This window comes from Corylus avellana, chromosome 6 (assembly GCF_965113065.1).
Source record: "Corylus avellana chromosome 6, dhCorAvel1.hap1.2, whole genome shotgun sequence".
NCBI lineage: Eukaryota > Viridiplantae > Streptophyta > Magnoliopsida > Fagales > Betulaceae > Corylus > Corylus avellana.
Window position 1 is genome coordinate 19,669,994 of NC_142495.1, and position 12,296 is coordinate 19,682,289.

The 12,296-nt window shown below is 33.4% G+C and overlaps 2 protein-coding genes across 2 annotated transcripts; both read right to left on the bottom strand.

Moving 5' to 3' along the window:
* Window positions 1–2,793: 2,793 nt before the first annotated feature.
* LOC132187970 (putative 2-oxoglutarate-dependent dioxygenase AOP1) lies at window positions 2,794–5,127 on the bottom strand. The gene is made up of 3 exons (XM_059602392.2): window positions 4,754–5,127; window positions 3,768–4,089; window positions 2,794–3,036 (listed from the first exon to the last, which is right to left on the bottom strand). The coding sequence occupies exons 1-3, from the start codon at window positions 5,125–5,127 to the stop codon at window positions 2,794–2,796; spliced, it is 939 nt and encodes a 312-aa protein (XP_059458375.1).
* A 2,885-nt stretch (window positions 5,128–8,012) lies between these two features.
* LOC132186068 (putative 2-oxoglutarate-dependent dioxygenase AOP1) lies at window positions 8,013–9,276 on the bottom strand. The gene is made up of 3 exons (XM_059599850.2): window positions 8,885–9,276; window positions 8,386–8,707; window positions 8,013–8,255 (listed from the first exon to the last, which is right to left on the bottom strand). The coding sequence occupies exons 1-3, from the start codon at window positions 9,256–9,258 to the stop codon at window positions 8,013–8,015; spliced, it is 939 nt and encodes a 312-aa protein (XP_059455833.1). The 5' UTR covers window positions 9,259–9,276.
* Window positions 9,277–12,296: the final 3,020 nt, after the last annotated feature.

Here is a 12,296-nt window from a genome sequence, read left to right on the forward strand (position 1 = left end):
TCGAGCACTCGACCTGGTCCCCACACAAGCGTTCATGTACGGTTGCCAGACAAGCGCTCGTGGGTGGTCCCCCACACAAGCGTTCATCTACTGTAGCTCCAAGACCTGAAAATTCCAAAATGTCCCTCCAGGTGCCCCTAGTGACCCAAGGCCCAATTAAGCTTCTAATTAAGCTGTCTTAAGCCAAATTGATTATTTGGGTTACTACATAATGAGCCAAGTTTGAAGGATCTTTAGAATAGTGCTTTGCTCAATTTGAATGTGATCTAGACTTTGACATGATACATGAGCAAGCTGAGGCCTTATTTGATTCTACTCCTGAGATGCAAACTGAGAATGGGGAAACCATTGAGATATCACTCCATAACCCATCTTCATTAGCAACTGAGCCTCTCATTGTTGATTACCATGAGGAGGAAGAAAAGGAGCAAGTTGAGCACCCAGAGCAAATTGAACCCCCAGAAAATCTAAATCAATCAAATGACAAGGAAGTGAATACTGAAGCTCCTTCCTTCTTCATTGTCCCTCTTGAGACACATCATGAACCCAAAGCTTCAACTCCTCAATGCCTCAAAGAGTCATCTTATGCCAAGATCTTCAAGGACCTATGCACACAAGTGCGCAAATCTAGGAATCATCTTCCTAAGAAGATTCCTCCAAGCAAGCAAGTCAACTATCTAAGATGGCAAAACATCCTTCGAGAGTGCTATGAAGTTTTAAAGAAGAAAGGATGGAAGATATTGGTTGGACATTCCAAATGATCGGGGAAAGCACTGTAATTTTTCTCTTCCATTTTATTTTCCGCACTTCTAGTTATGATTTTTTTTTTTTTTTTTTTAACTTTTTCATTTTATTTCTTCTCATTTTAATTTCTTATTTTTAATAGCAATTAATCTGATGATGCTTGTTTCAATGAGAAAATATTGCTGTTAGTTTTTTGACAGGTGTTCTGTTGTTTAAGTTTGGGGGACGCCCTGCCTTTTGCACACTAGAGTGTATTTTTACTTCTGCTAATGTATTTTTATACTACACATTGAGGACAATGTGTAATTCAAGTTTGGGGGTATGGAAAGACACATTATCTGTTTGTTTGTTTTTATCTGTCTGTTTGTTCTAAAAAAAAAAAAAAAAAAATTGTGCTATGTCGCTGTTAAGTATAAGTTAAGCTGTAATTGTGGTTTGCACTTCATTGGCTTCCATAAAGTGTTGATCACATGATCATTTCATTAGGAATCTGAGTCCTTTGATTTATTTTTGGGCAAATGAAACTTCAATTGTTTTGAGTTGAATTATCATGAGCATAATCATTTTTATTTTGAGATTTGTTGGATGACTTATTGATGAATGACCTTGGTATGGCTAGGTCATTCATTAATAAGGGAGCTAATAAACTCAAAAGAGATCATTTTGAGTTTTTTACTGAGTAACCAGACCTCTTGCCTCTTAAGCATTGAGTGTTCGGGTAAAAATGTGTGAAGTTCAAGTTGATTGATGGTATGGCTAGCTTGGCTTCGTAGCCTTTTTGACTTGAGTTAATAAGCCCTTAGAGATGTTCTACATCTAGTGCCTTAAAGCCATCTGCTTTGGGAGCCATTGGCCTAACACTCATTACATGAGTCAATTAGAAAGCTTAAGGGAGCTAAGCATTGCATAGCCTAAAAAAAAAAAAAAAAAAACACACACACACACAAAAGAGAAAGAAGAAGAAAAAGACATATCTGACCTTGGTTGTTTCATCTGAAAGGGATTCTTACAAATTTTAAGGTTATGAACCATTTGTCTTAAAATTAAATTGAAGCCTCATGATTGTATGGTAATTTCACTTTGCACCTATCAAAACATATGATGTCTCAATTGTCCATTTATGAGTTATTTTAGTTTGGATTCTGATGCAGAGTGACTTAGTAAGCTGTAGCGAAGAACAACAATAAAACAGCGGATAACTAATTTCAGATCTAGATTCTATTAAAGACCTAAGAATTCTTCTAAAAACAATAGATACTCTCTAAAGTTTAAAGGAAAAGAGGAATAAACTCAACTATGAGTATTCTCATTAATCAAAATCAATAATAAACAACAACTGTTTTTTCTAGAGGCTATAAGCATATATTTATAGCCCACAACCCTAAACATAATAAAATATGACATAAATACCCCCAAAACCCTAAACTTAATAAAATAATGAAATATTGACTCTCAAAACCCTAATCCTACTAAAACAAGGAAATAAAGACGGCTTAACCTAATTTAAAATGCAGAATATAACATAAGCAGCTCCGAGTGTGCTCGATCACAGGTATAGTGCGATCGATCGCACAACCAGTGGCCTAATGTGCAAGTGTTTGGAAGTGCACTCGATCGCAGGTACACGTGCGCTCGATCGCACTTCCAGGAAACTTGCGATCAGCATCAAATGCCCTAAAGATTTTGAAGATGGAGTTGATCTTTTTAAGCTTGCTCATGACATTCCAAAAATAAGCTTTGAAGATTTCAAATGAACATTACTAGGCAATAAAATTTTAAATGAGTCGTCTTCAACATTACAAACTCATAATTTCAAAAGCCTAACTTGTTAAGAAACCTGTCAACAATATATCTATATATATATATCAAACTTATACAGGCTTACATATTTTAAAAAAACGCACAAACAGCACTATAATGATAATACAAGACATGTTCATAACAACCAAGCCAGACATTTATCAAACTCTAACATAAACTCGACAGAATTGTATAAAGTCACACATAAAGTTGACAGTGTTCTTCATCTACATGAAAATAGCAAGGGTTTCAAGCACCACAGTATGCTTGGAGAGGAGACTCAGGTTTCCGGCCTTCCTCTGTCTCGAAGAAACGAAGGAACTTTTGATGATCAAATGGCTGAAACCGTTGTGGATGTTGGTCATCCACCAGCTCCTCAGGAACTTGTATCATTCCAGTACTGAACGAAAAGAGCCCCACTGAGTACCTCTCTTCTTTTGTGTTCAGAATCACTCGATGTTTAGCTGAACGGATTCTGCCATTGCTCCATCCCTTCACAGATCATACAAATTAAAATATGCTTCTCCCAAGTTATAAATCTCCTATTGAGTCAACAGAATGTCAAAACATTTGCCTAATTTCCCAAAAACTATGCGACTTTAACCCACAAAGTCCTATTACAGGAAAGCCGTCTGCACATTTGGGATTGAAAATTGAGAAAACTTCCACTGCCATGTTTATCAAGTTCAGTATTATTAAGCTTTTCTTGTGCTTCTAAATTTTGCTTCTCCTTTGGTGACTTAAGTACAAGTGGTTTCTTTGTTCGCCTATCGGGTTCGGTTGTATCACAGAAAAGGGTATAAAATTATATACATAAACTATAAATTGACTAATTTAATTAAATGAGTTAGACCTCTCAATCTCAACCCATTAATTTTGTGTTTGGTTCGTATCAATTTTGCAGGTTGTGTTACAAATTGTCAGTCCTAAATGTCATATGTCGATTTTGGTTTATATCAATGCATAGCCAAGCCTAATCTGACCCATTTAATTAAGCGATTCAGACCTTTCAATCTTAACTCGCTTATTTCATGTTGGGTTTGCATCGAATTCACACATCGCATCTAAAATTGTAAACAGAAGATAATAATAATAATAATTTGATATTACCACCGTCATGGTTTTCAAAAATTTGAAAAATGAAGCATTTCTCCTCATCATTAATTCATGGGGATGTTTTTCAGTCATAGGATGGAATTGAAGAGGGTAGTTAACGTACGTACCATGAGTGCATCACCAGCAAAGAAGACAAAGGAATAAGGCAATAGGTCGCAAGGAATCCAGTCGTCGTCCTTGGTTGCTATCTCCAATCCATCAATATATATTTGATGGATGATTGCAGTGAAGCTCTTGTCCGTATGAGCACGAAACCCTATATTACTCTCATTCGTCTCGGGTACTCTATATTTCATCAGCCGAAGAAGGTAATATAAAGACTCTTTGTGAGCCTCACAGTATTTCTCCAAACCATAACTTTCAAAAACCATTCTTTGCACCATTTCATCTAATTCCTTCACTAGCTTCGAGTATGAAAGTATGGTTTCACTACCAAAAAACATATCAACGGTAAAGTTATGCAAATATTAACAACAAAATTCACTCATTCCTCAAAAAACATAAATAAAAAATTGACTTATCACGCGCCCTCATCTTAATCATAACCCTCAACTTTAAAAACGGTCAATTTAAAGTTACCATATTTGAGAAGTTTGCAATATCAATAATTCCAGTAAATAAATCCTAACAGATAAAGTGAATTCCCCAAAATACCCCTTTCTAAATTCATGGTATTTTTGTAATTTTATAAACATTGTAAGGGTATTTGGGAATTTCAATCATCAACAGTTTTGTTTAAAGCTAATTTTGAAGGAAAAAGAGTTGATACACAAATTTATGAAATATGGCATAACTTTAAGTAACTGGATCATCTCGAGTTCATTTGAACTAGAGAATATCCGTTAGTTATATTCGACGGGTATTTTTGTGTTTTTACTTTTTTAAGAAAAAAAAAATACATCTCCAATATAGCTAACTCGATATTCTTTGAAGATCGAGGATCCTAATTCTAACTTAAAATTAACATTTTTTAAAGTTTAATGATATAATTACAAAAGTAAAGAAATATAAAGAGGGGTAAGGAATGTTTTTCCAAAAAAAAAAAAAAAATCAACAAAAATTTGTTAACGACTGAAAACATCAAACTATATACCTGAAACTGTCGTTGCCGTTGGGCCACATGAGATTTGTAAATCTTTTTGTTCCTTCAACGGTGGTTGCGTTATCGATGCCTGTGCTTTCATGCAAAGGGATGACGGAGATATCTCCGACGTAGCCATGGTAAGTCCTCTCAGCAATGTTTTTCACTTTGGTTTCTTTCGGGAGTTGAAAGACTTCTTTCTCTGCTTCGCAAATTGCGTTTTCAAGCACTTTTGAAACTTTATCGTACACTGCTATGAAGCATCCGTACTCTTCTAGAGCACGCCGAACGTCATCGCCTGTCAAGGACCAAGAAGTAGTTCCGGGCTTCAACTTTTGGCCGGAAAAATCAATGACGGGAACTTTTGGATGTGTTTTAGAGCCCATGAGTTAATTAATTTTCTGGTTTGTTTTTGCTAAGCTGTGGAGCAAATGTGAATGATGAACTTTGAGATGCACCTATATGTAGAGGAGTCCAGTTTGTTTTTTTTTGGTAGGTGACGAAATCCATAGGAGCATCTCCAACAGATACTTTTAAGTAATTAGAAGATATATAATTGTTGAAATAAATATAGCTTTGATACCGGGTTGAAATTATGATGATGCGGAAATATGAGCGAAAGCAATATAGAAAATAAACACAAAGAACTTTACGGGTGGTTTGGTATTCGACATCTACGTCCACTACTTGAAATACCCCTTAGGGTTACATTGTGCTCATTAACTTTTTTTTTTTGTTTACAATACAGAGTCCCTATTTATAGGGTAATGACTAAATACAAGTATAGTGATCAAATTTCCTTGATTTGATTACAATTCCAATATATATATATTTCATGTATTCTAACAATAATAATGAACATGTCATCCTACACTATATATATATCATACGTACAATTGAAATGATGTGACAGTGAAAATTTATTCTTTGACAGTTTTTTAAAAAATTAGTGTTGATCATCCAAGTGCTATCTTTACTATTAAATTATCAAATTTTATAACAGTTGTATAATAGCTTAATTAGTAAATAACAATATTGGCGCTATACAAAAAATCCAAATGCTCCAAAAACATAAGATTCCTGATGGAAAATGAAGAAAGAATATTAGTTTAGACTTTAGAGTTACAATTATTTTGTAATCGTTTTTAATATTTAATTTATATTTTAAGAGTCCGTATTTAATATATAATGGGCTTGAACCAAAAGTTCGTCACATTAGGGTTAGGGTTTAGTGTTTTATTTGATCTATTTAAGCATAAGTTTCAACTGCATTTGACAGATAGTGATTGATGAATAAACAGTTATTTTGTTCTTTGAGAGTTGTGATTACTCTTTTATGTGATGAGACTTTATATTCTTGGTGAGACACCAAATTTATCCAATTGGTGAGACAAAAATCTTTTATCTTTATTTTGTTCGTCAATTCATCCATAAGGTTCGTTCTGTTCATCCAACGATGGAAATAAATGTTAAGGTTTTTTTTTTTTTTTTTTTTTTTCAATATTAAACAGAGGAAAATAGTTTTTCTCATTTTCAGCTCGAATTAGTATTAATATATTAGTTTTGTAGCTAAGGTTATAAGAGTGTCCACATAGTGTGGAAAGTTATTTGAAGTTGTTTACTACACAATTATTGAACAATGGAAGGTGACATATGTACAACCTTCGTTTTTTCTTCTTGTTTTTTCATATAGTGGCTTGCATATATCACCTTGAAAATAATAAGAAATATATAAAATTCAAAATATAGTTCTTTTAATAAAATTTTCTAACAATAAATATTTTAATTCTGTCCTTTTAAATTTTTATATACACTGACTTGACAATGAGAGGTTAGGTCCACTACGCTTAGCGATCAAGGTGCTTGCGTCTAATTAAATTAAGGTGACATTTCTCAAAGTATTTTAACATGCCTATTTATTAAAATGAGGGTCCTATATGATTGAGGAAGCACTTTCATCAACAAGCGTCGTCAACTTCTTTATCTTTCGATTTATTATAGTGAAGAACATTTTTTTAATATGCAATGTTCTTTCTATATTAATTTATATAAGTTAGTTTTTGAAGGGCTAACGTTAGCTAGGGAACAACAAGATTTTAGATATTATGGTGTTCTCTTATGTTATGTGGTAACCGCTCTGTAAAAACCACGTTTAATATTCAACGGTTAAGAATACTTAAGCTCATTGCATAATCCAAATTCATAACAATTTATTTACTAAGTCGTGGAGTCCTTTCTTCCACCCTGTCAAACATTTTGACGTTTTCCAAATTAGCCAAGCTGTAGAGTGAAAAATATTGGTTGGGATGAAGATGCCAAGCGAATGGCCTGCATTGCCAGGTTTTTTAAGTAGATAAATGTGATTGATATCGTTATTATGATGTCTGTTTGGAAGCTTTGAGTCTATTTTGATAATGTAGGACGCTACATCTGATTCAACGTGACACGAAGATGAAGATTTTATTTGATCTTTATTAATTTTTTTTCTCTACTAGGATTATGTTTACTTTTACTACTAGGAGTATGTTTACTTTCTCAACAAGTATTTTTTTTCTATATATATGTTAGTCTGTAATGTAAAAGACACAACTTGAATTATTATCAAATCTCGGATTTTTCTCAAAATACTTTCCAAATTTATTGTTCTTTAATTCTAAAGCTTGTTTTATCTTTTGGTCAGAAAACACAGAGACCTCTGATTATTGTTACCAAGTCTTCCACTACGCAATCACTTAATTGATGACACATAATGTTATTTAAGGTTACTTGGTAGTTGTCTCAAATCATTTGATTTCCGCTTTGGCATGTTCATACTATGATAAGTAAGGCTTAGGGTAATACTATCAATTAGTTATCAATTAATTGGTCTGTTCAATGATTGGTTGAAACTATTACGTCAATATTGTAGGATAGTTGTAAGATAAAAGTAGGAGAAAATATAATTTAGCATTATAATTACTCTAAATTAAATGGTCAAGGTAACTTTCTAGGTTGCGCGATGGTAAGCCCTTTTGATCAGTTGTCTTATATTGTATACATTGAGTTACGCATGGTTGAACAAGAGATGAAGACAAAACCATGTGAAAATAGAAAGAAAAGAAGAAAAAAACAATGAGTCCCACTAGAATATATAATAGTAATTAAGAAATATACAATACACTCAGCGTAGGAAATTAAGCAGTTTTCAAACCTTTATTGCATTGATATTAGAACACACCGACAAACGTTTGTCATACAGAAGGTTCCTTTAGATAAGAGATAGTACTTAATTTCAAACACCACAATAGGCTTTGATAGGGCATTTGGATTTATAACCCTCATCTGTGCGATAGAAATGCAGTAATCCAATATGATCAAATGGCTTATACTGCAAGGGGTGTTCTTCATCAACAAGCTCCTTTGGTACTTCCACAATCCCATTGCTGAATGAAAACAGTCCAAGGGAGTACCTTGTCTCCTTCCCAGTCATGATTACTCGGTGATTCGGAGAAAGAATTCTATCATTGCTCCATGCCTAAGCCAACCAAAAGACAAGCATCTGTTAAAAATGCATATATTAATTAATTACACTTCTTTGAAAGAAATACTAAATTTTACGGATAGGGCGGCATGAAAAATCAAATTAGATGGTAAAAGTGACCAACCATTAGAGCATCGCCTGCCATTACTACAAAGGAAGATGGGGAGAAGTTGACACTAATCCAGTTACCGTCCTTTGTCTCCACCTCCAAACCATCAACTTGATTTTGGTGAAGAATGGTTGTGAAGCTCTTGTCAGTATGAGTAACAAAGGCAAGATTAGGCTCATTCTCATGGGGTACTCTATTCTTCAGCACTCGAAGAAGATAAGTTGTCGACCCTACGTGAGAATCGTAGTACTTCTCTACACCATAGCTTTCATGTATCATTCTCGTCACCATCTGGTCTACTTCCTCTGCTACCATTGCATACGAATGCAGACGTCCACTAATTACCAAGAATTAAAGCATATATGAGTGAATAATAAAAATAAAAATAAAAACCCAAGAAGTTTCGGGACTAAAATTCGACTCCCCTTAAATGCCAACGATTCGTTGGGGTCATGCCTATGAGCAAAAGTCCGAACTTTATCAATAAAGAATAGTAAAGTAGTTAAACTGTTACCAGACATGATCATTTCCATTAGGCCACATTAGATTTGTGAAAGTCTGAGTTCCCTCTAGCGTTGTTGCGTTGTCAATGCCCATGCTTTCATGGAGAGGAAGCTTTGGAATTTGTCCGACATACCCATTCAAGGGCTTTTCATGTTTGTTTCTCATTTTGGTTTCAGTGGGGAGATCAAACAACTCTTCCAGCGCCCCAAAGACTTCATTGCGAAGTTGTGAGGGAAGTTTATTGCAGACTAGGACAAAGCAGCCATAGTCTTCAAGTGCTCGTTGAACTTCCTTGCATGCTGACACCCAAGATCTTGTACCAGGCTTCAAATTTTCACTGGAGAAATCAATAACAGGAAGCTCAGGCTGCAACTCAGAACCCATTTACGCTAGCTTTTTTTCAGAAATTGTAAAGTTCAAAGGCTCCTGAAGGACAATGAAGAGCACAAGTTAATTTGTTTTATATATAGACAAAACATAGAAAATATGTGACGTTTATGGTACATAATGTGATGTCGGCGCGCGTGGAAGTAATCTACAATTCAAATATTCCTTTGAGTCAACTTTGTTTGCCATATAAATTTCTATATATCATCTCAAACTCCATATCACGACTATATGGAGAAATCAAACACTCTTAATTGGAGTTTAAATTGTTATTAAGCATCAACGAAGTACATCAAGTGCATCTCAATAGCATATTATAAAATTTGAGCTATCTATTACATCTAACAATTTAAATAAATGCAGAAGTTTGTCTTACCGAGGCAAGTAGATTTTACATACTGAAAAACTAAAATTAATTACCTTGGTAATACACAAACTTGTGCATTTGTTTAAACCGTTTTATGAAATGAATGGAGCTCAGATTTAATAATATGAGAATCTCATATTTTTAAAAATATGAGGAGATCTCAATCCCCATAATCATTAGGGCCGGATAAATGGATTTTGATGCTTAATGGACAAGTTTAAGTGAGACAATTTTCTTATATATATTTCAATATTAATTAAAAATAAATTTATTTTAAATTTATATTTTATTTTATATTAAAAAGTATTCTTCTTGTGTTTTTGGGAAGAAAAATTACTAATTTAATTTTTCTAACATCTCCTTTTCAATTGATAATCATGGCTAATTCATTTAATTTTTCTCATGACATTGTCAATTTTAATCTTAAAAATTCTTTTTGCAAAAGCAATTGTAACATGTATTATCAATAAACTTTTATAAGTGATATATGCATTTAGAAAAGAATCAAGTCTTCTTATATATATATATATATATATATATATAATAATATAATATGTCAATCGAAGTACTTTCTTCTATTTGTAAAATTTATTTTAACATTTTTTTATTCACTTATTAGATATAGAATTACTTCATTCACTACAAGAAATTTGGTCTTTAGGGGCGACTTCATTTGGACGCTAAAAGTTCAAAAGTGGATGATGTTGATCAACAGTGTCGACTGTTGGACGCTAATGGGTTGGACTCAAATGATCAACTGTTTGATCATTAGCGTTGACTTGGAAGTGGACGCTAATGATGACTTTCAGCATCCACGATGTCGACGCTAAAAGTCTTCTATTTTGCTTGCTAATGCTAGAGTAGATTGAAGTCGAAAGTGAACACTAGTGCTCCACTATCAGCGTCCACTTTAGTGGATGCTAATGGATCTTTAAAAAATTAAAAATTAACCATCAACGTCCAAACGAGAGTGGACGCTGATTGTGGCGTGGACGCTAATTAATGGGTCTTTAAAAAATTAAAAAATCAACCATCAATGTCCAAACGAAAGTGGACATTGATGGTGGCACCATTGGCGTCCACTAATGTGGGCGCTAATGCATCTTGAAAATAAAAAAATAAAAAAATAAAAAATAAAAAACTACCATCAGCGTCTAAACGAAAGTGGATGCTAATGGCCCTGACTAACTAAAAAAACAAAACATTATTAGGGTCAATTCGACCCTAATAATGTTTTTTTTTTTTAAAAAAAAAAAAACAATTGTAAAAGATGTGGTCATATTCAAAAGATATATAAATGATCATAGTGAAAAGAATAAAAGTTTCATGACAAAAAATACCAAAAATAACTCAGAGTTGTCAATTAATGATACTTTTTAAAGTGGACGCTGATAGTTGCTCAATAGCGTCCACTACAAAGTGGACGCTAATGAGGTCACCCCTAATGAGTTAATTTCTCGTAGTTATTATCAGTTGATTCAAGGACCTAAAATAATAAGACGTAAGGAAAAAATGAAGAGAAAAACGGAAAAAAGATAAAGTCATTTGTAATGGAATATGACGCAAAAAAAAAAAAAAATGCTGGATATTGAAGACTTACCGAGGGTGTAATTCTCCCTACTATGCACAATGCAATCCATGGGAATTGATGCACTTTGAAAGCTCTCTATATTCTTCTAATCTAAGCATTTAATTCAAATATATTGACATTGAAGATCGACCATTGGAGATTAAGACTTTCCATCTTCTTTTAAGCATTTAGTTGAAAAGGCATATTATACATCATTTTTTCAACCATTTCTTTTTACAAATTTAATGGATCCACCATTAGATTTCTAAACTCATGTCAGTCCTACACAAATTCAATAGTGGATTTACCTATTCAATATATGGAGATGCGTGATAGATGAGATAGAGAAAATGTTATGAACATTGGACTTTCATGAATGTAAGAATAAGACTTTCAAAAAAGATATATGTTATACATCTTCTCCTCATCCTTCCACCTTTCAAAATTACTGTTGAATCTATGCGGCCCATGTGTAGGATCCACATGGTTCCACATATCTAATGGTGATTTTAAAAAGTAGGAGGATAGGAGAAGAACCAGGTAGGAAATGAAGCATTTTCCTTAAAGAAAGAAGTAAACAAGTGAGACTTTCCAAGAATTGGGAAATAATAGGTGCTCTCCTTGTGTTCTCCTAGTGTCCTCTTGATCATAAGTAGATATTATTTTATAAAAACAAAGTGAAAGAAGTACGAGCAACTTTCTTTTTTTTTTTTCTTTTTTTTTTTAAAAAAATAATATCTACCTAGGACTAGGAGAGCACCTAGCATTCCCTTTTAGAAAATAATATCAACATAGGAGGAGAGTAGGAGAATACCAGGAGAGCACTTAGCATTCCCCCCAAGAAATTATTGGCATTGAAAATTTTTTACCATAATCTGGGCCTTAATTAGAGACTATTTAATAAACTTTAACCCTTAAATTTGTTTGGAAATAATATTTATTGTACAATAATTAATTTGAGTCCTTAATTAGAGAGTATTTATTTACTTTTTAACTAGTACTCGTTTGGTAGTGCGATTTTAATAAGTGCGATTTTAAAAATTTTGTTTTTCAAATCACTACTTTTTAAAATCGCATAGGGGTTTGGTAAAACATGTT